The following is a 27,973-nucleotide window of genomic DNA, read 5'->3' on the forward strand; positions in this document are numbered from 1 at the left end:
TCCTGTGGTCACTCCCCCTTCAACCGCCTCTGTGCAACCCTGCTGCGGGCACTTCCCTATTATATCCCCTCTGTGCAACCCCCACCCTGCTGCATTTCCTTAGCCCTCCCGTGTGCAACCCGTCCTTTGCATTGCCGCACCCCTTCCAGCTGTACAGACCCCTTCTCTTCCCCCTCCTCCTCCAATCCCCCCGTCCAGTGCCACGCCCCCATTGCATTCGCTCCTCGTTCAGACCACCCCCCGCAACTCCCTCCGCTTGGCCCTTCATCCCCTCCCCGCGCTGCAAAGCGCGTCTCCTCCTCTCCCCCGTGCACAGGCCTTGCGTCGCCGCCGGCGCCGGTCCCTGCCGCGTCCCGCCCCCGGGCGCTGCCCTGCGCTGCCCGCTTCTGCTGGAGGCTGCTCCGGATCGTCATGGCGCCGCCGCTGCTGCTCTCGCTGGCCGTCGCGCTCCTGCTCTTCTATCTGGGCTTCGTGCGGCGCCGCCCCGGGATCCCCCGCGCCGCCTTCCGCCGCCGGGAGCCGGGCCGGGCCGGGGACAGCGGCCACCAGCCCCCGCGGGACGCAGTGAGCGCCGGGCCGGGCCGGGCTCGGGGGCTGCTCCCCGGCATGGGAGTGGGGGCGAGTAAAGGGGGCGTTGCCTCCCCTCTCGGCGGTGGGGGTGGGGTGTCTCCCCCGGGGGCGATGGGGCGGGGAGGCTCCATCCACCCAGCCCCGCCCGCAGCACTTTTCTCTCTCTCTGTCTCTCCCCAGTGGGGTCCCCGGCTGTCCGGCTTCCCGCTGCGCCTCTTTGTGCATGTGGCTAACACGGTGAGTACCTGCCCTGCGCCGGCCGGGAGCCCCAGCCCGAGGGGTGCTGCGGGGAGCCCGCCCCGTACTAGTGGGATTTGGCACCTACATCATTTGCCAGCTGTTATTGCTGACAGTCTCCCCTTCTCCAGGGAGGCAGATCTGAATTAACCCCGTTTGATAAAGGGAGGGGACGAATCCAAATAAGGAGACGTTAAAGCTTTGTCTTCACGAGGGTGCAGACAATTTTTTTTTCAATCTTTATTAAGCTAACCTCTGTCAAAATCCTAGTGAGGACAAGGCAGCTGTAGAACTACAGTGTCGGGCAGGTCAACCCGTAAAACACTGCAGTGGATGGCTGTAGGTCTGGAGTATGCTCCTAGGCAGGATGGGAGAAAGCTCTCCCCTCAATGTAGTTAATCTATCTTCCCCAGTGGTAGCTATGTTGGCACAAAAAGCTCTCTGGTTGACATAGTATTATCTATATAGGTGGGGTTAGGCCAGGATAAATTTATTGCTCGTGAGTGTGGATTTTTCACAGTCCTGAACAATGTAGTTATACCAGTGTAGGTCTGTAGTGTAGACCAGACCTTAGTTTAGACACACTAAAAATACATTTTTTTTTGCCTCTTGTAGACACAGCCTAAATGTTTAGGTCTTAGTTTGTGATAGACTCAGGATTAGAAATCAAGAAATTCTTAACTTCTAGTGCTGTGCTCAGACCACATAACACCACTTCTCTAATGCCATGGCTCGAGGGGATAAGGGATGACATCGGCATGAAACTCATTGGAATTAAATAATAAAATCATAGAAATGTACACCTGACAGTGACCTCAAGAGGACCTCTAGTCCAGCCCGCTGCACTGAGGTAGGACTAATTAAACCTAGACCAGGGGTACACAACCTATGGCACGCATGCCGAAGGCGGCATGCGAGCTGATTTTCAGTGGCACTCACACTGCCCAGGTCCTGGCCACCAGTCAGGGAAGCTCTGCATTTTAATTTAATTTTTAAAAGAATCTTCTTAAACATTTTAAAAACCTTATTTACTTTACATACAACAGTAGTTTAGTTATATATTATAGACTCAGAGAAAGAAACCTTCTAAAAATGTTTAAATGTATCTGGCACGCGAAACCTTACATTAGAGCGAATAAATGAAGACTCGGCACAGCACTTCTGAAAGGTTGACGAACCCTGGCCTAGACCATCCCTGACAGGTGTTTGTCCAACCTGTTCTTAAAAACCTCCAATGATGTGGATTCCACAACCTTCCTTGGAAGCCTGTTCCAGTCCTTAACTACAGTATCCATACAGTTAGAAAGCTTTTCCTAATACCTGACCTACATTTCCATTACTGAAGATTAAGCCCATTACTACTTGTCCTATTTTCAGTGGACACAGTAATTGATCCCGTCCTCTTTATGACAGCCCTTAACGTATTTGAAGATTGTTACTGGATTCCCCTCAGTTTTCTTTTCTCAAGACTTAACATGCCTAGTTTTTTTTAAACCTTTCCTCCTAGGTCAGGTTTTTTAAACCTTTTATAACTTTTGTTGCTCTCCTCTATATGTCTCCAGTTAATCCTCATCTTTCCTAAAGTGTGGTGCCCAGAACTGGATACGTTACTCCAGCTGAGGTCTCACCACTGCCAAACAGAACAGGACAATTACCTCCTGGGTCTAATATACAACATTCCTTTTAATGCACCCCAGAATGATATTAGTCCTTTTTGCAACTTCATCACATTGTTGACTCATACTCAGTTTGTCATCCATTCTAACCCACAGGTTTTTTTCAGCACTGTTACCATCTACCCTTTTTTATTGTACATTAGATTTTTTTTCCTTCTTTAGTGCTTTGTACTTATCTTTGTTGAATTTTATCTTGTTGATTTCAGACCAATTCTCCAATTTGTCAAGGTTGTTTCTAATCCTGTCCTCCAAAGTGCTAGCAACCCCACCCACCTTGGTGTCATCTGCAGACTTTATAAGCATACTCTCCACTCCATTATCCAAATCATTAATGAAAATATTAAATGGCACTGGGACTGAGGACTGACCCCAAACAATTGATAACTACTCTTTTGACTAAAATTTTTCAACCAATTGTGCACCCACTTAGGGTAGGTTTACACTTACCTTCCGGGTCGACGCGGTGAGTTCGACTTCTCGGATTTCGAACTATCGCGTCTGATATAGACACGATAGTTCGAACTCCGGAAGCGCTGCGGTCAACTCCGGTACTCCACCACTGCAAACGGCGGTGGCGGAGTCGACGGGGGAGCCGCGGAGTGCGACCCTGCTGCGTCTGGACGGGTGAGTAGATCGAACTAGGGTACTTCGAATTCAGCTACGCTATTCACGTAGCTGAAGTTGCGTACCCTAGTTCGACCCCCTTCTTAGTGTAGACCAGGCCTTAGTCTAGACAATGTTTCCTCAGTTTGCTTATAAGAATGTGATGTGGGACTGTATCAAAAGCCTTACTAAAATGAAGATCTATCACATCTATTGGGGCCCCATAGCCACTTGGCCAGTAACCCTTTCAAAGAAGTTTCTTTGGCATGATTTGTTTTGACAAATTGATGCTAGTTATTCTTTATAACCCTGTTATCCTCTAAATGGTTACAAACTGTTTTTAATAATTTATTCCAATATCTTCCCAGCTATTGAAGTTAGGCTTATCAGTCTCTTAATTCCCTGCATCCTTTGTGTTCCTCTTTCTCAAAGATAAGTACTGTATTTAACCTTCTCCAGTTTTCAGGGACCTCACCTGTCCTCTTGGAGTTCTCAAAGATAATTAACAGTTTCAGATGGCTTCAGCTAGTCCCTTAAGTACCCTAGGATGAATTTCATCAGACCTTGCTGACTTGAATACATCAAACTTACCTAAATCCTTTTTCTAAGTTACCAACAACATGGATAAACCATTAAAACTGTAAGAGTGTTGTAGATATCATTTATGATTTGCATTGCAGTACATCTAGAAGCCCTAGTCTGGGATCAGTCCCTATCATTTTAGGTGCTGTACACGCATGTGCATGCGGACACACACACACACACACACACACACACACACACACACACACACACACACACACACACACACACACGTCAATGCCCCCAAAGCATTTCATACTTTACTTTCTGCATTTGACAGTTGCAATTTCTGATTCTCATGTCCTATTGTTGATTGATTATATAGCACCAGCCATCTGTGAAATGGGTTTCCGTCACAGCCAGGGAAATTTTGTTTGTTTTTTTCATTGGAATAAGAATAAAAATCTCCTTATGGAAAAGCCATTTCTTAAATTTGTGTAAACTCTTGCATGTCCCTTCTTTTTAAAACAACTTCTACATTTTAGTCCCAAAGTTAGTCAGTGGGAGGACACTGAGGTGTGTTTTACAATTTAAAAATCCAATATTTTCCCCTCACTATTCATAATTTTGCTGCTTGGAAGAAGAAAACATGGATCTCTGTTGAGTGGACCAAATCCAGCTAGCTTCACTCACACAAGTAATCATGTTGAAGCCAGGGGGGCTATTCACACGAGTAAAGTGATCAGAATTTGTCCATTTCTGCAACTCATGCACTGTGATTCTTTGAGAGATCGCACAGACTTGGTTCCTGTAAGAGGAATGGCCAGTTTAACAAGTTGACTTCTGAGAAGTACTCTCTCATCAAGCTTTACCAGCGCAGATGCAGTTTGGTAAACAAAGCAGTGAACCGTACCAATTTGCACCAGGAAATTCACCAGTCTAATTACCTAAGGTTTGTCAGTGAAAACATTTTGGAATAAAACAAACTTCACCCCTTTAGAATGGTCATTTCCCTGCTCTGAGCAGGTTTAGAGGACATGGTTATTTAAAACACCAGTGGCTGATCTGTACTACTACAATGGTGGGGCGCTTTTTAAAAAAGAAAAAGAAAAAAGCTCAGTGTGGAGACAGGCATTCTCTAAGGCCCCAGAACTGGTAAATATTTGTTTACAATACGTCCTGAATTCATTGGGGAAATCCTGCAGCTGAGGCCAAGTATAAAAACCCTTTCCACCTGGAAAAAATCATGACATTCCAGCTGCTTGTGACTTCTCTGTCAGCAGATGACAGAGAATCCACCATCCAAACAGTGAAATCTCACCTCACCAGTTTCCTGAGAATTTTTAATTTCTTCTTGGTCCATTGATTTATTCCTACCGCCCTGACTGCTCCTGATCTCTTATCTGGTCCTGGCACAACCATGTGATTCATGCACAGCAGAGTGCTGATAGGGATAAGTGACTAACCCCTAGTTTAAGGTGATCTTGGTATGTGACCAGACAGAACACATATTTGCTGTTCCCTCAGCTCCAGAATAGGTTTTTGTAAAATGTTTGACCTTTACAGCATATTGGTGCAGCAGCTTTCTTCTTAAAGCTATGTACAAAGAGCTATTGCCAGAGCTACATAAATTACATCTCCCTTCCCTCCCATTTAATTCTGTGGCTTGTTCCTGAGCTTGCCAACTGCAGGGAGGGGGAACTGGCTACAGGGAATTTTTCTTAATGGAGCTGTCTTTATGGCTAAAGCACAGGATGGGGAGCCAGGATTCTCTTTCCAGTTCTGCCACTGACTTGCTGTATGCCCTTGGGCTAGTCACGTTGCCTCTCTGTGCTTCAGTTTCCCCATATGTAAAATGGGAATGAAAATATTTCCAAACTTCACAGGGGTGTCTTAGGGGTTTAATCTTTGTTTGCATTTGTAAAACATGTTGAGATCTCAGAAGTAAGGAGCTGTTCTAAATACAAATGAAGAATTTAGTCTATTGATCTTTTCTACCTTTTTACCTAAATGCAGGAATAAGAGACGCCTGCAGAAAATTTCAGCATATTTTCCCCTACCCTGAATTCTGTCAATAATTAATTTTTAAGCACAATCTTGTACTATTAAATCAGGGCAGAACATGACTGATCTCTGGAATCGTTAATATTGCCACATTAGCAAAGGCATAAGGATAGAATTCAAATGCCTTTGTTCCTAGTGTGGAACATTGACATTTCTAATGCTTTACTGAGATGACTAGGTTGAGGAAGGGGAGCAGGTTCACTGGTGTATCAAGGCAACAGAGTATTTAAGGGCATTGCGAAAGCTCCTTGCAATGGATTAAATAAGCTAGAAACTTTATAACTCTTTTATTCAGAGTTTGTGTTTTGCAGAAAGCTACAAGGATTGTGGATGGAACTTACAGATTTCTTGTGGCTGACTTAACTTTTTGGTTCCAGTCTGTAAGCACGTGGCTTTTGGGATTGTCTCTCTGAGGGATGGGTATTGATGTATTTTGGCTAGTGAATGGAAGGAATGTATATCAGGAATGTTCAGGATTCTGTAAACATGGACCAAATCTATGGTCTGAAATGGTTTGACAGTTTCCCTTTAAGGACTGCATGAATGGAATTCTCATATCTTTGGTTTGTATTATAATTTCCCTATATAGCATAGAGCTCCCCACAGCTAGTGCTCCCAGTTGCGGGAGAGAGGGGCTAAGGTAGAATTAGCTGTCAACTAATTCTACCTGTTTTTCATCTTCTCTTCTAGGCTTTTGGGCAGTTTTGTGTAATGCCGCTTTTATTGAGGTATGTTCCATATCTGCACTCTGAGGTTTTGCATTGTTAACAAATCTGGGGTATCTGCAATGACCTCTTTAAATGGGGAGTCTATGTAATTTGGGATTTTCCTAGGCCCTGGAGAGTGGGCAGAACTATTGAGCAGAGGCCCTGGTGTTTGCTGGCTTTTTCTTTAATTTTTCTAATTTGATGACATTCAGATTTTCTATCAGGGAAGATTTAACCCTTTCTTTTCACAGCCAACCTTGTGCTTGGAAACTTCCTTGGGGCAGCCTCTCTGTCATCTCCTATGCTCTTACTAAAGAGCAATCTCATCTTTCTCAAAGTTCAGGGACATACCGATCCGATGTTTTCGTTCACCTGTAGTATGGCCAGGAGAGCAATAAGGGTCTGTGACAGATTTCCGGGGTACAACCTGAAACTGGGGGACTGCTGTGCCCCCTTAACTCTCCAGCCTGGGCTCTCTCATGATGCTTTGCCAGTGACAAGCAGCAAACCCCTCCAGATGCTGTGATCACTCAGTCGACAGCATACCTAACTAAATTGCATGAATGCTCTCTAAGTCACTCATGAACTATACAGAGGGAGACACCAGCAAATCCCCCTAGCTTTGCATCCCCAGAAATGTACCTTCTTACACTGCTCAAGACCTTCTCTTGAACAATGCAAGCTCATTAATTAGTTTGACACTTCATCAAAGGAAATGGACATGCACCAATCTTTGTAATCTGAGCAGATTCCCCAAGTGTTCTAGATAAGATCACTGGTTAAGATTAAATATTAAAATAAGTTTGACTACAGATATTAAGTGATTATAAATAACTACCTCTGACTTTTTATGCCTATGTAAGAGATAAAAGTAAACACATTCTAAATACTAAACTTTATCAGTCTCAGTAAGATTTGAATCAAACAGCTTTTCTCACCCCCACTGGATGTTGCTGGCAGGTTATAGTTCCTAATACACAGGCTGAATTCTCTTCTCGGCCTGGGACCAGTCTCTCCAGTTTGAAGTCTGTTCTTACAAACATTCTTGTTGGCTTCAAAGTAGGTGGGGAAGGAGAAGGATAGTCTCATGAGGCCACTGCCCTTTATTTTATACTGTCAATTCATGTCCCTGGGAAAATACTAGCCCAAACATGTCTTAGTGGACATTGCTGAGTCACAGAGTTGAGCAATCACCATTGTGTGGTGCTTGCCAGCTGTCTCTTATTAACTTGTATATCTCCTGCTGGTCAATGGGTGGTGATGGTCATTTAACACCTGCCTGGGTGTGGGTCACCTCCTTTGGTGCCACTGGAGAACACACAGTGGGTGACTCCCAAACTCATAACATATTTCAATAATAACCATATAGCAAAACCTTATAACTCTGTATACAATGATGATATACATATTTTGACAGAATGCGTTTCAGCAGATCATGACCTTTCATATACATGCTTTGTATGAACTCTCATAACCATACACAGATGATGAATATGGGGGTTACAGGGTGCTACTTTGAGGTACAATGCGTCACGGGTCACATGAGAGTCAGAGCCAAATTGATAATTCTCTTTGAAGTGTTCAGATTGAAGGTTTTGGTTTAGTTTATTCCAGACCTCCCAGTTGCCTTCATGAACATGCCCTTAATTGTGTGCACTTTGATCTGAAGAGGCACTAATAATTCAAGCTCGCAGTGCAGCCCACAAGTATTGCTTATAACTTGGTGGGCAATATCTTGCAGTTCCCAATACATTTTAAAGTTCTTCCCTGTAGTGCTAAGAACACTTGAAAAATGCCTGGTTTTAGGTAGGATCTACAGTGCGTTCTATAGCTACTGAATACCTCCAAAAGAAACGCAAATTAAGAAGGACAGAAACTGTCACGCTCTTGTACAGTGGATCACTCCTTAAAATCAGGACCTTTGTGGACATATCCTTAATTTGCCTCCTGATTCCCAGTCCTCACACCTTCCCCGTGGCATCTACGGTACTTGATTGCATGAAAGTCACATTAGGACGGTGTTATGGAGACGACGAAAATAAACTTTCTTTTATAGAATTAGTTCAATTGCTTGAATATGAATACACGCCCTCGTTTTGTATTTGTGCTGCTTATTTTCTCTCTGGGAGTGCAGGGCTTTCTAGTACCAAATCTCCTCTGCCTGCCTGCAAGTCTCCAGTTCTAATAATCAACCCATTTGGCTGAGTGGTCATTCATGACTTGATCTTTGGCTTTAACCTGCCTTTGCCAAATTGTCATGAATATTTACCTGCACAGGCACAAAATCTGCCTCAGTCTTAGTACAGTGATCACTGGAAGGAAAAATATTTTATTCAACATAGGAGGAAAAATTTTATTCTTCTCAGGTGAGCAGAACTTTGCAATGCTAATTAAAGCTGATGCTCCTTTGACAACTTTCATTGATGTCTCCAGCTGCAGAAAGGCATAGATATTGAAGACCTGCTTTGTCATCACACTGTGTTCCACTACGAGTGCAGAAGCAGGCTCTGATCACTGGGGATGTTCATTTCTAAATGACATTAGTTTCTCCCTGGGGCGCTCCTTCTCAATAATAAGAGAATTGTGTAGTCATTGATCCATGGTGGTGTGCTGTCCTTTGTAGAGGATATGTAAAAGACATATAAAATCTGCTCTAGGAATTATTTTGGGGAAGTTTTATGGCCTGTGCTATACAGGAGGTCAGATCAGTGGTCTCTTCTGGCCTTGGAATGTACAAATTCATGAATAACCTAGTAATCCTTCTGCTCCACCTCTGCAGAGGAACATGGTGACAGAGAGAGAATGGTTTTCTAGTAGTTCTGCAGAACAGTGCACACTGTTCAAAAGAACTCTCCAGAGGTATTTTCCTTTTAATAAAATGTTTGTGAATTAAAACATGAGGGTCGGGCTTACAAGCTCCAGCAGTGACTCTCAGTCTCTCTTGCAGGATGAATAACTTCACTCTCATGCACTATCTTGATATCCATGAAGACCCCACGTTTATTCCAGAGGTTGCTGCTGAGGGAAGAAAGGAAAAGCCTGAGACTAAAAACACATTGGAGATTCTCAAGCAGTTGATGGAGACCAGGTCAGCATGATGTGCAAGGAGTAGGGGGGTTGTATGTGTGTGTATTAATGCAGTACTGGTTCATTATGTCATTGTCAGTAGTCTGGACAAAATCAGGTTTCCCAAAACAAAGTGACTTTGTGTCTTAAACAGTGGCCCAAGTCATAGGGAATTCTTTCCCCCCTGGCTGCATTCTAAATTCTAATGTGCAGCATCCTTTCCTTCCTCTTCCTTTGCAGTTTGTGTCCTTACTCAGTATCTCCCCATGCTATCTCTGCACCTTCTGATACCGAAAGCTCCCCTTACTTCATTAACCCTTGTCTAGACTGCGGGGAATATCTGTTCTGAATTAAGATGCATTTGAATTATGTACTGTTTGTGCTAGGTACTTAAATGTTTTTAGACCAGTTATAGCAACTTTAAAAACATGTTAGCTGCTCATAGTCAATCCTAGGCTCTACCCTGGGCTGCTTCCTTTCCCCCACCGATTATGTTAGCTGTGTTGACTATGACCAGTGAAACATGTTTTTAAAAGGTATTGAAACTGGTCAACATTAGGTTCTGTTACCTTTTTTTTTTAACAGCACGTAGTTCAAACTTACTAGCTAACATGTTTAAAGGCAAGGCCTTCATCACCCACATACTTAGAAAAGTTTTTTGTTTGCTTAGAACATACACAGGTCAAATGCAGATTTGTCTGTCTTACCAATTAACCTGTTTTAACTGATTTGTACATGTCTGTCTCAATATTCTACACCAGAAAGTACAGAACGCTATAGATTAGATCAGTGGTCCCCAACCTTTTTCGTCTGGTGGGCGCCAAATGACGAGCCACGGAGGACCATGGCGGCGGACGAGCATCCGCTGAAATTCCACCGACAAGCGGCAATATCAATAGGCGTCGCTGCTGAAATGCCTCCAACAAGCAGTGTCATCCAGAGGCGTCACCGCCGAAAATCGGTGGCATTTCGGCGGTGACGCCTTTGGGTGACGTAGCTTGTCGGTGGCATTTCGGCAGATGCTCGTCCGCTGGCCAGTACGTGGGTGCACTTAGATGCCCCAGGAGGCGCCATGTTGGGGACCCCTGGATTAGATCCTTGTTAGGCTTATTGGCATGTTGAATTATTCTTTGATGTGTTTTGAGTGCAAGCTTTTTGGGGAAAGAACATGGTTTTTGTATAGTCTCTAATGTGCCTAGCATACTGTTCGTGCTATGCAAGTAATAATAGCTTCTCTGTGGCAAGTTATTCCTTAAACCTTCTTACAAACTCTGGACTTCAGTTGCTGGTAGTTCTAATGTGTGTCTATCAGTGTATTTAGGTTTTGTATTTCAAAAGACTTGAGGCAAAATATTCAAATGTACCTACATGATTTGAAACCCTTAATTCCATGACTCTGACTCTTTAGGCACTTTTGAATATTATACCATTCCATAGCGAGGGATTTCTTAACGGCTAAAGACCTCAGCTGGGATTTCCAAAGGGGCCCAAAGCAGTTAGTTGAATTTCAGTTGGATTTTTGGCAAAGAAGGTTTTTTGGCTGTTACACTGGAATCTGAAGTACTAGGTGAAGCTTTCCTAGTCAGCACCTCATCACACCTTGTTGGCATTGTGAGTCTCGAGGAAGGTTCTTTGGCGGTTGACTGTCACTTTTTTTATTTCTCTCTTTGCAGGTCTCATCGTGCCAACACTGGGTTCAGTTTCAAAGGGATCCAGGACTATCTGAACTGCTACCGGTAGGTGAGATTAAATGATTGGTGGAAAGACTATAATATTAGGGCATCTTGTCTTCCCTTTTCCCCTCCGTGGCTTGATGTGGCTCCCTATATCTAACGGATATGTGTTAGGAATTTCTCCCCCAAAATTTGGCTTACTACATGTACCTCCTCTTAACTTCATCCAGTTACTTCTAGTTCTTCATTCTAATCTGCTGAATAAATCCCCTTCCTAATTGGTTTTTACACTTTTCCAGTAATTGCAGTCTCTCTCTCAAAGTGCTGCTAGGTGGGGGACTTACGTCCAATTCTCTAGCTCTTGAGCTTATCCATAGTCTTCTCAGTGAAGTAGGAAAGCAGGGGAAGATTCCTTGTGTCACTTGTTGTTGAGCGAGTGGATGGAAGGTCACCACAATGCAGAGCCTTTGAGGATCCTGAAGGACCTCCACTGAGTCTCCCTGCTGCTTGCCGTCCCAGTTTGACACCGTTCCACCCAGTGAGTGTGAACAGACCGGAGGTCACTGGAACAAAAAGGTCAAAACAATTCTAGGAAGCAGTGACTGGAGATTGGGAGAGGATTTTGTTGAGGCCAAACTTCTAGGAGCTGTATACCTCAGGCCCATCTCTGATACTAAGACAAATTATACTGTCAGAACAAACAGAAAGGTGGGGCCCACCCCAAGGCTAGTTGGGGGGTGGGGGGGGTGTTTGTGCTCATGCCATGCCCTAACCTCATGCAACCTCTCTGTGTATCTCAAGTGTACACATCAATGTGGTATCTAGGAGCCAGAATTACTGGAAGTGTTACTGCAGCCTAGGGAACGTTGACTTTCTGAATGTTCATTTTTGGGGGTTGATGATGAAGGCCATGTTGTGATGCTGTTTGCAGCCCATATCATCAGTGGGAGACCTGCACAAAAAGTTGACTTCCGCATTGTGCTCTGAGTTCAGCCCGCTCTCTGGCCAAAGCGAGTTTCACAGCCTTGGACCCTTTGCCAAGAAAGTGGAATAGTTCTGCCCGGAGCTCTGTCATCTAGAACACTCTGGCTGATCTTGGTGTTCCCAGGCTTCAGACTGGGTTTCCAGCTCCTATCTCGCTCTCTGGGGCCGGGAGTGCTGTGGAGACAAGCTCTCATGGGGAAGGAAGAATTTCATGTTGCTCAGTAGCACTAGCTGTCTAGGGAGTGTCACTGATCAGCTCCTGATTGAGCTGAGAACTAGACAGGAATCAATCAATCAAAGGGTGATGGCATGACACCTTCCTGCCAGAGGATGGTTTCCTTCAGAACTGTGCCTGGGAAGCAGAGAACCATCCCAGGAGTTATAAGCGCTGACTCTGTGATTGCTGCAAAAAAACCCAAAAAAACAGTGGGTGCTCAGCAGCCCTGTGGATCAGCTCCCCTCCTTTTCCCCCAGCACCTCCCGCCTCCCAGTGCCTCCTGCCTGCTTCAATCAGCTGTTTGGCGGGGGTGGAATGGGGTAGCAAGAAGTAGGGCGGGGTGGGGAATTGGGGAACGGTGTGGAGTGGCGGTGGAGCCTGGGGCAGAGTGGAGGCTTAGCACCACCCAGGAACACAGAAAGTCCACACCTCTGGTGGGAATTGTAACAGGATCCCAATCTCTGAACTCTCCTCTTTTATAGGACTGGGGAGTTGACACCCTTACAAGTTGCTCAGAATATTATCTCCTCGCTGGAGAACTGTGAGAAATCCAGCCCCCCTCTCCGAGCAATTGTGCAGTGGGACCGGGCACAGATACAGAAGGTATGTCTGCCTTTGGTGGGAGTGGGCTTCCTCCTCCCTAGAGTGATAGCAGCCAGTGGTCACCTGAATGGGCACACTTTCCCTGCAGAAGAGGATATGAGCGACTAAGAGGCTCTTGGGCTGATCTGCTGCATAGATGTTCTCAGATCCTGGGATAGGCTTGCTGGAATGAAGTGTGCATAGTTCACCTTTCTGTCCTGTTTTCCTCATTTCCCTCCCTTCTGAGAGCCATAAATGACTTGATTGCACTTACTCCTGAGGGAGACTAATATTACGGGAGTTGCAGTTCCTACTGAATGTTGCTTAAACCAGGATGTGTTTCTCTGGGGTGTCCATACTATTCTTCCCACCCTGTGGCTCCTTTTGCTCCAGGACCTCCGGACCTAGACTTAATCGATCAGTAGCTTCTCTCCTCTCGCCCGTGGTAAAAGTGTTCGGACCCATCATGGGGAGATCTCTCAGGGTTGTATTTAGTTTGCAATATTGATCATGTCCGTCTTCTCAGACATAGCCCATTGTCCAGCTAAGATAAAATCTTTCTCTCATTCCAGATGGCTGAAGCCTCCACTACTCGTTACAGGAATAAATGCCCCCTTTCTCTTCTGGATGGAATCCCTGTTTGCATAAAAGAAGAGATTAAAGTTGTGAGTTCCCTTCATGGTTGGAGTGTTGCATGGCCAGCTCACACTGTGTGACGTTATAAACACTTGTGTATCGTCCAGCTGAAGGACACTCAAAGGCACTTAAAAGCAGCTCAGTTTAAAATGCATAAAAAGAAATATGTTACTCTCCCAAAAAAAAAAAGTGATTAACCTGTGTAACTCACTGCTGCAGGTTGTTAAGGCAAACATCTTGGTAAGATATTTGAAAAAAGGTGTAGGCATTTATAGGAATAAGAGTAGAATCTGCAGTTACAGTAGCTAGACTGAAACAGTAAGACCAACCCTGGAATATGAGCATATAAAAAGCATATTTCATATCTGGTATTCAAATCGTAACTTCTAACAGCATTTAACCCATGAAACCCAGGAGGGAGATGGAAGAGGAAAAGAGATACTACTTATTCTGACAAAGCAGAAAGTCAGTAAACTTCATCCTAGAGTTGGAGGATGGGATTTCCAAAAGTTCTCAGTGTTGGCCAGACTCTTGTAATTGGAGTCTTACAGTTGATGTAAGGAAGAGTGGAGCTCGGATTTGAGTTCGTTTGGAAAATGCTAGTTCATTGAAGCAAAACGTTTTGCCAGAACACAGGTGTGTTTCCATTGGAAACCTGCCAGTGTTCCAAGGTCCATAGCCCTGACGGGGAGTCTGCCAGCCCCAGTGGAAGCCAAGGCTCTGGAAACTTGCAGGCTCCTGGCTTCCCAGCGGCAGCCCAGGCAGCAGCTGAGTAAAACTGGCATTCTGTAGCAATTGTGAAACTGACAGGAATGTCAATTTCACATTTCTTTTGGGGAACACCCTGTTTCCCTGATGCTGAAATGAAATTTTCAGAGGTCTTTGGATTGCAAGAAACTTGAGTAAAATTTGCTTTTATTCTGAAAAATAACAAAAGCAAATTTGCAAAATAAAAATAGTGAAATTTCTTGTGAACTGAAGACCTGAATTTGTTAGGAGGACAGTGAATGCTTTTGTAAATCCCACACCAGTTTTTTTCCCTGTGTCCTAGCAATAGTTACCATTAGTTACTCCTGACAGCTATGTCAGCAATTAGATGGTGCTTCTATACATGCAATGGAATTATAGTCGTATCGGTGGGAGCTGCAGGTGTTGTGTTCTGTTCTGTTTGGTCCCATTCCCATCATCCAAAAATGAGGCCATGTATTTGGGTGCTTAAATACCTATTTGGGTGCCTAACTTTAGGCATCCAAATTTGAAACCTGCAGCCCCTTCTAATATATGAATGTGGAGAGTGGAGACGCACGAAAGAGCGATCGTTTGCCGTCTGGCCAGCAGGTTGGAATTATCATTGATACTTTTATAGAACTCTCCATCCAGAGATCTCCAAGCCTTATTCAAAGTTGGGTCACTGTTACCTGACTATCTACATCGTGTTAGTACTATCCCCAGCCTGATATCTAACTAGCGCCTGAACAGAGCAGTTAGGGGAATATTAACTGTTTGATTTTAGGTTTTCTGATTCCAAGTAGCCTCCAGAGAGAACCCAGCACAAGAAGGGCAGTACCCCGCCTGAGCGGTGAGGCTAAAAGCAGCCATTGTATTTGCCCAGCTCTGATTTCACCACAGTGCCTTAAGTATCTAGGCCAGATGGGCACTGATTCCTCCGAGAATCCTGTTCTGCTGTTGTGGAGAAGAAGTTGCTGGATCTTGTGTGTTCAGTATACCTAATGCACTCTTCTGTTTCTTTCTGAGGTGCCTTATCACTTCCGAGCGGGAACGGCATACCTTGGGACAGAGCCAGAGACTGAAGATGCTACAGTGACCAGGAAGCTGCGGGAGGCTGGAGCAATCATTATCGGGGTCTCAAACATGCATGAACTAGGGACTGGAACCACTGGCTGTAACCCCAACAAGTAATCAAGTCTCACACACCCCGCTTCCCCCCCCCCTTTTTTGTCATTCAGGTACATTTAAAAAACCCTCAGTCATGAAACTCAGCTGTTGAACATTCTCACATCTCACCCACACAGTGGCAAGGAGAGCATCTTAGCCATGTGAAGGTTTGAGTGTCTGAGGGGTAGGGGTCTAGATGGAGGCACAGGATGCCTAGAGAGTAGCGCAGTGTGCCTGGGGGGGCAGAGGTGGGTGAACTACGGCCTGTGGGACCTACCTGCCTGGTCCTTGAGCTCCTGGCACAGGAGGCTAGCCCCCTCCTGTTCCCCCTCCCCCGCAGTCTCAGTTCTCTCCACCATGGGCGCAATGCTCTGGGCGACAGGGCTCCGAGCTCCTGGGGCAGTGCAGCTGCAGAGCCTGGCCTGACCCGGTGTCTGTACTGCACGGTGTGTGGCTCTAGCACTGGCAGCCACTGGTGCTCCAGGCAGCATGGTAAGGGGGCAGGGAGCGGGGGGGTTGGGTAGAAGGCAAGGGAGTTCGGGGTGGTGGTCAGGGAATGGTGTGTGGATAGTGGGTGGGGAACAGGGGGGTTGATTGGGGGCAGGGGTCGGGGGGGCAGTCAGGAAGGAGGGGGGTGGTTGGACAGGGCGGCGGGGGCAGTCGAGGCGGGGGTTCTGGGGGAGGTCAGGGGACGGGGTGGGGGTGGATGGGGCAGGGGTCCTGGGGATGGGACGTCGGGGTGAGAAGCGGGGGGCAGATGGGGGGACTCACACACACACACACCCCAACCGGCCCTTCATACAATTTCCAAAACCTGATGCGGCCCTCAGGCCAAAAAGTTTGCCCGCCCCTGCTTGCGGGGGTGAAAGGTTATTTCTGAGACATGATTTTGGTTCCTTCCCTACCCTAAGGTGTGTCCGACCTTTTTGAAACACGCTCATTTTATCTCCTTCAGATTCCATGGCACCGCTAGGAACCCATACAACCCCCAGCATTTCACTGGGGGCAGCTCCAGTGGATCGGCTGCTGCTGTGGCGGCAGGTGAGATGAACTGAACCCAGCCAGGGGGAAAAGGCCACTTCAGAAGTTGCTGGAGCCTTTGGGGAAGATTCTGGGGTGTGGCAGAAGTTTTGTGAGTGGGTGGAGAGAGGCCTGCGATAGATGCACCAGGGGTGTTTTGGAAGCGGGGCAGAGAACAGAAGATGGCAGAATCCAAGGGGAGGAGCCTGGGATCAGGAATAAGCCAGCTGGAGTAAATAGGCTTTTCACGCAGTGCTTTGTTTGGTGTAAAAGCTGGTTGTGGTTGGGCCTCTAAGGGGATTTGGAAGTCCGTGGGTATTGCCCTTTGTAGAGATGGGCGCTTCAGATGTACCGTATGCCTGCTCTTTCCTGGTAAAGATGCTGGGAAAGTGGTGTGGGAAGGGCTGTGTACAGTCTTTATGGTCCCATGCAAATACACATTTCTCTGTAGGTCTTTGCCCATTGGCTCTTGGCACTGACGGAGGCGGCTCTGTGAGGATTCCTGCTTCTTTCTGTGGTGTCGTGGGGCTGAAAGGTATTGCCCCTTTACCTGGCTGGGGATCCTGCATTTCCTGGGGGAGGGTGGGACCCCACACAAAGGCCAATACCCTCCTGAGCATGAAACTGTTCCCCAGCCCTCTGCGGGGTTGGGATGATAGTGCCAGTTCAGCGTGTGGCTGTAACTAACTGTGACAAGGATTCGACTTCTGAGATCTGTTGTATTTGACTTGTGACTTTAGATGGTGGTTGTTAAGGAAGTTGGAGCTTGTGTGTCCATGCATCTTATGGATTTTAATTAAAATGAAAATAATCATTTGCGGCCAAACATGGAGACATTTCCTGGTTAGTTGGTACGTCCCTGACTCCAGATGACACTTGGGTCATTCTGTACTCCAGCCCCTCTTGTCTTCTATCCCCGGCACAGCGACTTGCCCTGGCTGAAGGAGCAGGGATAAGTAGATGTCATTCTTAGCTGCAATGTGGGGACTTGTTGTTTTTTTGGAGGGGGAGGGGTTAAAATGGAAGGAAGCCACAGCATGAGCCCCACTAGCTCTGGGTTCAGGGTCCAGAGGCATCTCTGACATGACCTTGCTGCTAAGGGTTTGGAATGCACCCCATGAAAGTTGTTTCCCTCCAGCAAGTGTTGAATTTCCCCTTTCTTTCCCGTATTCCACCAGGGAGGAGAGGACTAAGGGGGCAGAGAATCCCCCAGCTGTAAATCCATGTACCTCTGTTGGAGATCTTCTGCAAATCCCCAGGATTGATTTACAGCCTGTAAATAAATCTTCCCCAACCTAGGAATTCTGTAGTTTTGAATAAGGCAATCACCCCAGTCCTGTACCTCAGTTTAGGGTGCCAGTTACCACTGGATTAGTAAACCCCAGTGAACTTGCACTCCTTTCTGGGGGGGGCATGTGTAGTAGGTTATGGCAGACCACCTCAGAAGTGGGGAGGGAATACTGCTGGTAGGAACAGCAAAGAGTCCTGTGGCACCTTATAGACTAACAGATGTATTGGAGCATGAGCTTTCGTGGGTGAATACCCACTTCGTCGGATTCACCCACGAAAGCTCATACTCCAATACGTCTGTTAGTCTATATATAAGGTGCCACAGAACTCTCTGCTGCTTTTACAGATCCAGACTAACACGGCTACCCCTCTGATACTTGCTAGTAGGAAGGCAGTGTTGTTGGCCTCAATCCTGCTGACCCCTATGTACATACTTCAGATTAAGCACATGCATAAGTAGTCCTGTTGACCTCAGTAGGACTGCGCGTGTGTTCAAAGTTAAGCGTGTGCGTGTTTGCAGAAGGCTCTTGGTTCCTAGTGTAAAGGCAGGGGGGTTAGTCACTTCTGCTCTGTAAAGGCTCCCCAAGGATCTAGAGCTTGGTTTCCAAAATGTTAGTCCTACTTCCCCCTGAGTACATTTGCTACTGGTGCCTCCCCTAAAGTAAATTCTTCCCTAACTTTACATTGGACTGGAGGCCTGACTTAGGAAGGAAGCCTTGCCATGGGCCCTCTGGGAGTGGCAGGATAGAACTTCATGCTGTAGGTTTCTTCCGTCTCTTGCATGTCTGTGCTGTAATCAGTGCTAGCGTCTAGCTGAACCAAATCCTAAGCCAAAGATGCTCTTATTTCCCCCTCCCTCCCACTCCTTGCGCTCTTTAGAATCTCCTCTGAAGAGTTCTGAACCTGATTGGCTTGATGAAGAAACCCAGTCTAGAGCCACTAGCTGTGTGGGACTGATGCCGTCTCACTCCAAGCACACAAGAGGATGAGGGTTGAGGGTATTTAGCCTCATCCCCTTGTGGGTTAATACTAGAGATGGGCCTGAGCCAAAAGGATCTTTAGGAAGACTGGGTCTGCCGAGCACTGGTCTGTCTCCACTTAATACAGTTTGTTCCTCCATCTGATCTCTGTCTGTGTCTCTTGCTTGAAGGTACATTTGGGCTCATCAGTTGTCACGGCTGCCTTCCACTCTCCTACTCGACCTGCAGCCTTGGTAAGAGGGCTCTCGCGGCGCTGCGGTGACTTCCCTGTGCTTGCACACGTGTGAAGACACACAGCAGTTGTAAGCCCCTGCGTGAGAGTGCGCGTCACTGGGAGTGGGTGTGTCCTGCTCGCTCCTTGCCATGTTTGTAACCATTTCATTTATTCTGGACAGGCCCCATTTGTACGTCAGTGACAGATGCAGCCATTGCGTACAGCATCCTAGCTGAGCCAGATCCACTGTACCCATATGGTGAGTGAGCCCTCTCTCTCCATTATCTCCCCCCCCCCCCCGCCTGCCTCCCCTTGGTTACCCCATGCTAATGACCTGTTTGATAGCTCGCCGTGGGTAGGTCCCTGTCTGATGGGATCTTTTTGTTTGTCCCTTGCAGGACTACAGCAGCCAAAACCATCCCTGTCTGAAATCCTCACTCCTGACCTCAAGGGCTTAAAACTGGGCGTGAACTGGACTTTTTTTAAGGTGCCTGTTGTCTCTTCTCTCTTCTCTTCTTTATGGTGCACTGTGTCCGCTGCTGGAATTCCTTCAATGCAGCCGTCCCCTCCTCTACCCTGCAAGCTGAGCATTGATTACAGACGTCTTTCTCCTCACTGCCCTTAGCACTACAACCTGGTCGGAAACTTCACAACGAAAATCTTTTTTGAGGGAAAACATGGTTCTGTTGAAATTTTCCAGAAGAAAACATTGATTAGAATGAAACTTTGTACTTTGCTGAAGCAGCATTTTGCACTGCAACATTTTGTTTATTTTAAACAGTTTAGCTTAAAATACCATGGCAGAAATGGAAATATCACATTAGGAAAGGAAGTATTTTGATTTGCATTGACGCTTCTGAATTGACATTTGTGAGAGCTCTTCATTCTGTGAAAAACTTCCGTATTTCAACTTTTCACCCCAATTTGGGACACAAACAAGTCTTGAAATATCGGGATTTCTCACAGAATGGAAATTCCATTTGCCAGCCAGCTCTACCCTGTACCCACTGCCTGTCTCCTGAAGACTGTACTGGGGTCGCATTCCTTCCACCCAAGCCAAATAGATGGGGGCTGTCGGCCACTGGGTTTGATGCTGCAAGGGAGGGTTCATGTGCTGTGTTAGCTGTGCCATGGCTCTATTTTCCTCCCCCTCCTCCAGAGCAGCAAACGCAGGGCTCTGTGGTCTTGGAGCTGGGGCCCTGAAAATAGCCATGGTGTGAGATGTGTAGGATTTACGCCCAAGGCTGTGTTTCAAGGAGGAGAGGCGCGTGTAGCCGTAATTTGGTGCTCAGGATGGTGGGGAGGCCGGTGTTGGGTTCAGCCTGGGGGAACAGGGGATGACAATTGATAAAGGCCTTTAGTTAGTTAGTTTATTTTTCTGTCTTGTCTTTCAGGCTTGTGATGCAGAAATTTTGGCAGTCTGCCAAAAAGGTACAGCAAGCCTTTCTCTGTTTCGGATACCTGCTCCCCCATGGCCCCATAAAAAGCTGCGGTAAAGGCTGGAAAGGCCTGTGGCAGGCTGCAGCCTTGTTAGTTTGGAGGAGAAGTGTGTTGAGTCTATCGGGGGCAGCTGACCATAACTCAAACTGTACTTTGTTCTCTTGGCTCTCACCTGAGTGGTGCTTTCGTCTGCGTAGCTCATGTTTGAGTTCTGGAATTGTAACCTTGGCTAACCTAGCTCCCGCTGGCTGGCTGCGTGACTGCAGTGGCCATGGTGCCCTGAATAACCCTGATCTTGCTGGAGTTTTAAAGCTAAGTGGGTTCGGGCTTGTTTAGCTCAAATGGGAGCCTTGCCCACTCCCCCATCTTTGAACCTGGCTTTCTAGGCGTGTTGTTCCTTTGCTGTTGGATAACCCAGCCTGTGCGCCATCATATTTACAATATAATTGTACAAACTTGTCTTCTGAAAGCCTTTCTGGGTTTGCCTTGTCTGCTAGCCTAGTGTTAGTGCTCTGTTGGGTGGGAGATGTGGGCATGAGTCCTGCTCCCGTCAACCCACTATTTGGGGCTCCCTTGACTATAGCCAAATCAGCTGTGCTGCAGGGATACTATCCTGAGGGAAGGGGGGTAGTCTTGTCGCATCTTGTAAACTAAGCAAGGATGGACCTTGTCAGTACTTGGAGGAGAGTCCTCACAGTGGCCTGTGTAATGTGTCATCCACGCATCAGAGTTTAGCTGCTGCCCCATCTCCTCCGGAGTTTTTGTTGTTGTCCTGAGTGCATTTATCCTGTCTATTCCCAACTCCTATGACTACTGTATATATAAATATTACTGCAGTGTCTGTCTCCCTGTGAATTTTTAATTCAGATTCCCCCTTGCAGTCCTCAGGGCCCTCCTCTGCCTCACAACCGGCATTCAGCACTTGGATGCCAAGACGACAGACTCCTTAAAAATACCAGAGAGTGTTTGCTTAATTGAATGCAACATCAAGGTTGAGTTTTAGCTACCCAGAAATCAGGAAATTCAGAGCTGTGTTTCCCACAGCAGTTTTAAGCCTGCTCCCTTGTGTGTAGCCTCGTGATGTCTTTCGCTGTCAGACATTGGGGGCAGATTGTCAGTATGTTAATTAAAATGCACACTGTGATGTGGTTTGCATGCATGAGGGACTCAAACTCCACCTACGCTACTACAGGTTGGAAAGCTGGTCAGATGTTATTTTAATAATATTCAGAGTTCATGAGTCTAGACTCCTCATTCCATGTCTGTGACTGACACAGACACGGAACCACTTAGTGCCTCCTCAGTTTGCAGCAACTTGTTGATTTTGTCTTTGACTTCCATTTCACATTGTGTATTCTGAATGTTACTTGGATGAGAGCCTCAGACTAGTAACATTGGTAGCGACCTCTCACAAGTCTAGCATTGTTCATCCCAGCAGATCTGGAAGCACTTTGCAAAGTCAAGGAAGCATTATTATGCCCTTTTTACAGACTGGGTAACTGAGCTGCAAGCGACTTACCCACGATATAGTAAGCCAGTGGAAGAGTTGAGAGCAGACCCATGAGTCCTCACCCCTGGGTCCGCTCTGTCATGTGGGTAGCTGTGATCTAGTGGACAAAAGCCCTGCAGTTTTTTCTATAACTAGATGCGGCCAGGTGTGTTGTTGCCCATGCGCTGTGTGATCCTACGAGCAAAGAGCCTGTTGTCGTGTGGTTGTGGAAATCCCTGCCTTGTGTGAGATTAAATCTCAGCCATCTCATTGTAGCCTTCTGAACACAAGGAATAGCATGTTCCTTTTGCTCCTTCTGCTTCGTGCTCAGCTGTAGAGCACCTGCAGGCTTTAGGTGCCTCTGTGGTGGACGTGCCCCTGCCGGAGATGGAGGAGGTGCGGATGGCGCATGTGATCTGCATTCTCAGCGAGATGAGGGATTTCCTGCAGCCTGACTTCAACACCCACTTCCAGCAAATGGTAAGGGGCAGATGCATGGATTGTTAGCATCAGCCTTACTTGTGTCAAGCCATCTGTGTCAGTCCCTGCTACGCATGAGTGGATAGGCTCATGGTGTATGGGACCTGGGGCTTTCTCAGCCTTTGCCCCATGTGGGAGTGGAAACCAGCTGGAGTGCGTAGTCCTGACTCAAAGTTCCTTTGTGTTTCAGAATCTGGAGACACGGCTCAACCTTACTCTGGCTTCCCACTTCACAGCTCTGGATTATATTAAGGTGAGGAGCGCGCTGTGGATTATATTAAGGTGAGGAGCGCGCTGTGGAAGAGAGGGAGGAGGCAGGCAAAGAAGAAGGCTTCTCCCAGCCTGGCGAGGTTGTGGGGAGGAGACAGCCCGCTTGGAAGGTCTCTGCACCCGGGTAGAAAGCCATGGAGAGACGTTACCCAGCAGTGCTCCCTCTGCCTAAGAACCGATGCAAGCTTGGAGGGGCCCAGATGGGAAGGAATCATTTGGTCTCATGCTCTTACACTGAGTCTGATCAGTGAGTCTGTGATGGTGCTGGCTCTTTATCAGGGAAGGAGGCTGTGACCCCCAGTGACGGGGATAGGCACCGCTAGAGGACTCTGTACGTTCTGTAAATTGGTGCCTTCTTGGTACATCCCATCTCTGCACTGATACCATCTCCTTCTCTTTGCAGGCAAATCGGCAGAGGACTCGGAGCATGAGCTTTTTGCGAGAGATCTTCGCCAACGTGAACTGTATCCTCACCCCAGGTCTCTGCTCTGTGGGCTGAGCATGGGATTTACTGTGGCTTGGAGTGAGATTCTTGGCGTAAATGTGCACATATGTATGATGCACTTGGCTTCCAGGGTTAATTCTTAATCCATTTGAACTTGCAAAATTATACCTTTTATAACTGCCATGAGTCAAACGTCCTTCCTTTGCTCTGCCCCAGCTCTAAGGAAATGTGACTTTAAAATTGCTTCTCTGTGTTCCCCAGGCCTGTTCCCTGTATGTTTCACGGTCAGAACTGCTCCTTGTGCTGACTAAAATAGGAATTGTAACACTCTTGTTAACTGAGCTGTGCTGGCTCTGCCGGGCTACAAGGGAGGGAGTGGGAATCTCTTCTCTGCTGTGCATCATCTAGAAACTCCTTTTCTAGTTGGAAAGTTGTTGTTCCTGATGATGATGCACAAACCAAAAAGAACTTGGCTTGACTCCAGGGATGAGTTAGAGCAAACATGTGTGTTAAAGGAGGCATAAAGGGCTGAATTGTCCCTGCAGGAGATGGTGATTGTTGATTGCCTGTTTCTCTCATGCAGCCACCGCTTGCACCGCCCCAAGAATCCAGGACTCTGACCTCTTGACGGGGAACAACGATGTTCTAATGACAGTAAGGAGCATGAGGTGAGAGCTGTGCTGTTTGCTCTGGGCAGTAAAATGTGTTTATGGTCAGGCTGTATGGAGAACGCTGGGGATGCTCACAGCTGTTCCGTCCCAGCCTCTGCCACCTGAGCACTGGCTGTCGAGCAAGAGAGATCCCAGCTGCTCCAGTTTCTGCCTCTCCACATAGAAATGACTTCACTACTGTCCAACAGTGAGAGTGCAGGTGACTCTTCCCCACTCTCTTGCAGATACATGCAGCTTGGAAACTTCACAGGCATCCCGGGTCTGGTGGTGCCAGTCGGGTACACGGCCAATGGGCTTCCCATCAGCTTTCAGGTAAACACTTACCCCCTTGCTAATGCTAGTGTGAGAACTGCCCAGACCACAGTGCTCTGTGGGTAGAAGGGTGTCTAGTGCTGGGTCCCCATAGCCAGCTTATGAAGGGGGTGGAATTTGATGCTAAAAAGTGTAAGCTTCTGCTCTTCCTTGTCAACAGACCTAATCCAGAACTATGTATCCCTGGGTCACCAGGAGAATGTGAGCCCAGGGGCCAGTGGAAAACACTGGATCCCCTTCACTACCCCCATGTCCTCCTTGATTGTTCTCCTGGGGTCTGTCCCTCTTCCATTCCTGTTGCTTCCTTTCCCTTCGCTCTCTTGTACCCATCTTTGTTGCTCCCTTTACTTGTCTCTAGCGCACTGGGGTGCCCAACTTTTCCTGTTGTGCCCCTCCCCCCTTACCAGTAATGGATCTGTCCACGCTCCCCCTCCATTACTGCACAGTCCGCCCAGCAGAGGCGCTTGGGCTGAAGGCGGGGACGGGGAAGGAGCTGTGGCTAGAGGTGGAGCTGGCCTGGGGGCAGAGAGAGAATAAGGGCAGAGCTGGACTGGGAGCGGAACGGGGCGGAGTCGAGCTGCGGCTGGGGGCGGAGTGGGGCTGGGTGGCCCTGCTTTGCTACCACCGTGGAGGCTGGCCTGGGCCCCACCACGTGGCCCCCAAACGTTCCTCTCACCCTACAGTTAGGGGACAATTGTTCTAGCACCTTCCCCACTGAAAGGAGCCACAGGTGTCCGGGGAGATATATCGGGGCGGGGGGCTTCTAAAACTTGACAGGGAAGGGTGGCCCACTGATTAGGGCTCTAGCCTAGGACTTGGGAGACCAGGGTTTAATTCCCTGCTGTGCCACAGACTTCCCGTGTGACCATGGCAAGGTCCCTTAGCCTCTCGACACCTCAGGTCCCCATCTGTGGTGATGGTGTTAATAGCACTACCCTAGCTCCCAGGGGTGTCAGGAGGATAAATACATGACAGAATGTGAGGTGCTCAAGTACTACAGTGATGGGGGCTGCATAAGGACCTTTGATAGATGCATTTGTGGCCATGCTCCCAAGAGACCTGCCGTGGAGCGAGGGGGAAAAGACAGTGACAGGAGGGAGCAGAGATGGTTGTGAGCGAACAGAAACCTTTAGTCTCGGCATGAAGCTATACAGGGTTTGCCTCCCCATTCCACACACTAGGGATTTGCCTCAGCAGAGCCGGAAGCAGCTCTGCATATTATTTACAGCACACACCTGTTCCTCTGAATGGCCTGGGGGACGTCCAAAACCTTGCAGGGAACCAGGGGTTGGGAGAACCAGCAATGCTGTTAACTAACGTAGGGCTAGCTGGGAGACACTCTGCACACTCGGGTAAGTAGGGATTTTGGGATCAAGGGAATTTGGATAACTGGAATTATGCTGCGCTATTATTTATACTGGGGTAGCACCTCGGAGCCCCCGTCAGGAACTAGGACCCCATTGTGCGGGGTGCTGTACAAACACTGAACAGAACGATGGTCCCTGCCCCAAAGAGCTGACTGTCCTGCACTGGAGGGCGCCTGAAACCACTTGGACCAGTGTCACTTGGCATTAGCATGGGGATCTGCAGACAGATCATCTTTCCAACTCACGCTGCTCAAAACAAGAAACTGCTGGAGGCTACAGCATCGCAGTCAATGGCAGCCCGCTGCTTTGGCTGGCTGGATATCTGTGACTATAGGCCCCCCCTTCTCTCCCTCCTCCCCCAAAAGAAAACAGACAGACAACCCATCACAGTGCTTGTGGGAGGAGGAGGAAGCTAGGGTTTGGTATTCAGTGGGGAGCCATTCCAAGGCAGTGGCGGGAGGACGTGTCGCGGGCTGTAGATGGCATAGGCTAGCTGGTATTCAGCACCGTTAGCCTAGTGAGGTGGCAGCGCCCACTGGGGTTCTCAGCCAGGGCTGCAGTCTAATCCCTGCCCCACGTTAACAGCAGGCTTTTACCCTGTGGTGGTTCTTCATGTTGCAGTAATAAGTGCTTCCTCCCTCTAAGTTGCTTCCATCCCCCACTGCTCCTTAGCTCCTCGCCCATCTACACCTGTTCCTGTCCAAGCTCCCTGAACCCCATGCCAGTGGCCCCCTGCGCATTGTGAAGGTGCTGCCTTGTGCTGCTTTGGTTCTGAGGATGGGCAGGCACATGGAGGACAGGCCAGAGAGAGGGCTGGTTCCTGGTATGGGGTTGGCAGCACCCAGGCAAGACTAGCTGCAAGGCGTTCCTACCTGACCCGATTTTCCTATCCACAGGGTCTCGCTCTTTCAGGGGCCTCGCACCAGAAGCACACACCTGACTCACCAGCCAGAGCATCATCCCTAGTTCCCCAGTCACAGTCCCATCTGGCACAGGCTGAGTTCCTGACCTGCCCTCCCCTGTTCAGCAAATCCACCTCCTGAGCAATCTATGTAAAAGGTCCTCAGGGGCTTCAGAGCCTCTCACACGTGGGGGGGGGGGGAATTCCTGCATCCCGAGGGAAGCCAGAAGCATGGGGGCAGCTAGGAAGATGACATGGTGCACAGAAACTGAGGCTAGGGAAGGGACAGTCTTTGGGAGGGAGCTGGATGGGGCCCTGTAATTTTTACCTCCAGTAGACCTGCAACACCGAGGGCCAGCCCGGCAGGCACAAGCCTACTTTTCTCCAGGGACCACCCAGTTTCTCAGGAAGCCAGTCATCCCCCAGGAGAGGGCAGCGGTCCCTGTCTGTCCCAGCCTGTCCCCCCGAAAGCTCTCCCACCTTGCTGGATTTCAGTGCCCCTATTTCTCTCCCCTCATGTCCCTGGTGGCGATAGCCTTTCAATGTTGGGCCCTGTGATTCCCAGGTGCCATCCAGCTGGGTGCTAGCTAGATTCGAGGGTGGCTTCAGCAGGATGCTGACCCCGTTGCTGAGAGGGTTACAAGATCATTCATTGTGTCAGTGCTGTTCCTGCTGGTGAAGCCGCCCCTCAGAGCTTTCTTACCAAGCAGTGCCCTAAAGCCCTGCGGGTGACGGTGACTCTGTCTTCCACTTGCAGGTCATGGCAACGTGGTGGGATGAGGCCGTTCTTTTCCGGGTTGGCCTGAAGCTGGAGGAGTTCCGTGACACGACCAGGAAGCCAGCCATTTATTACGACGTCCTCGCATGACAGGAGTCCCCGAAAGGAGATGCTGTGATTGTTCCGGTCTGATCCGACTGAGCGTTACTGGGAAAGGAGTTACTGCTTTTAACATTGATCTCAATGAGGGGTGGCGGCAGCAGCACGGCTGTTTACATAGTGGAATAGTAGAGTTTGTTCTAGGATGATATTTATTCCCATCCAGGGTCAAACAGCCCCTGCACCTGAGGGCAGCAAAGAGGATACCAGTCTACGCATGGATGTGGGGCTAATGGATGGGTGCAGAAACACAATTTATTTTTGTAGTTAGGGTCAGTTCGAGGTGTTATATGGATAGGACCAGACAGGGATGCTCTCAGGATGACCTCCTATACATGGGCTGCACTAGTAAAAATCAGCTATGGGTGCACAGCTCCCCCAGCCTTCCAGGGGAGGTGGGAGGACATCCCTGGCACAATGCAGCCCATGGTCCTCAAGTAAATCCTTTTGCCCTAATTACACTCTAGAAAAGGGGAATGAAACACTGCACTTTTCTGGGTGTTATGCTTTTTCTGTTTTGTTTGGGCAGGGGAGGCAGTATCCCTGCTGCAGCAGGAGAGTTTTTCCACTCAGGATAATTTAATAGGATCTGACTGCTCCTGGAGCCAAGTAGGTGGTGCATATAAAATGTTGTCATAGGACCAATCTCTCTTGCAGTGTATGTGATAACTAGAGAAACTAAACAAAACTCTGCAGGAACATAGGAAAATGAAGTCTTTTAAAGCTGCTTTTAGATTTCTCCTGCTTCCCCACCTCTGCTGGCAGCATAACTTGGCATTTTTTG

The 27,973-nt window shown here is 47.9% G+C and overlaps 2 protein-coding genes across 3 annotated transcripts in view; one reads left to right on the plus strand and one right to left on the minus strand.

Moving 5' to 3' along the window:
• Positions 1 to 7,456, minus strand: part of CHD1L (chromodomain helicase DNA binding protein 1 like) — a 54,046-nt gene extending 46,590 nt beyond the window's left edge. Inside the window, exon 1 of one of the 2 annotated variants that reach the window (XM_045001211.1) lies at positions 7,318 to 7,456. The gene's annotated coding sequence lies outside the window, so the exon portion shown is untranslated. The remainder of the gene's footprint in view (positions 1 to 7,317) is intronic. The other variant, XM_045001208.1, reaches the window with a different exon arrangement.
• On the plus strand, positions 12 to 27,954 carry LOC123360433 (fatty acid amide hydrolase-like). Its single transcript, XM_045001212.1, has 20 exons — positions 12 to 564; positions 751 to 807; positions 6,363 to 6,400; positions 9,327 to 9,467; positions 11,119 to 11,181; positions 12,802 to 12,922; positions 13,474 to 13,566; positions 15,293 to 15,453; positions 16,389 to 16,474; positions 16,905 to 16,988; positions 18,894 to 18,956; positions 19,119 to 19,196; positions 19,336 to 19,424; positions 20,332 to 20,368; positions 22,198 to 22,346; positions 22,537 to 22,599; positions 23,020 to 23,095; positions 23,645 to 23,729; positions 23,957 to 24,044; positions 27,070 to 27,954. The coding sequence occupies exons 1-20, from the start codon at positions 412 to 414 to the stop codon at positions 27,178 to 27,180; spliced, it is 1,836 nt and encodes a 611-aa protein (XP_044857147.1). The 5' UTR covers positions 12 to 411; the 3' UTR covers positions 27,181 to 27,954.
• Positions 27,955 to 27,973: the final 19 nt, after the last annotated feature.

This window comes from Mauremys mutica, chromosome 1, assembly GCF_020497125.1.
Source record: "Mauremys mutica isolate MM-2020 ecotype Southern chromosome 1, ASM2049712v1, whole genome shotgun sequence".
Lineage (NCBI taxonomy): Eukaryota > Metazoa > Chordata > Testudines > Geoemydidae > Mauremys > Mauremys mutica.

Bases quoted from the DNA above. Each gene is read 5' to 3' on its own strand.
- LOC123360433 (XM_045001212.1), top strand. From the start codon at position 412: ATGGCGCCGCCGCTGCTGCTCTCGCTGGCCGTCGCGCTCCTGCTCTTC. The intron at 19,425-20,331 runs GTGCCTGTTGTC...CTTGTCTTTCAG, and splicing joins TGAACTGGACTTTTTTTAAG to GCTTGTGATGCAGAAATTTT. The intron at 23,096-23,644 runs GTCTCTGCTCTG...TCTCTCATGCAG, and splicing joins GAACTGTATCCTCACCCCAG to CCACCGCTTGCACCGCCCCA.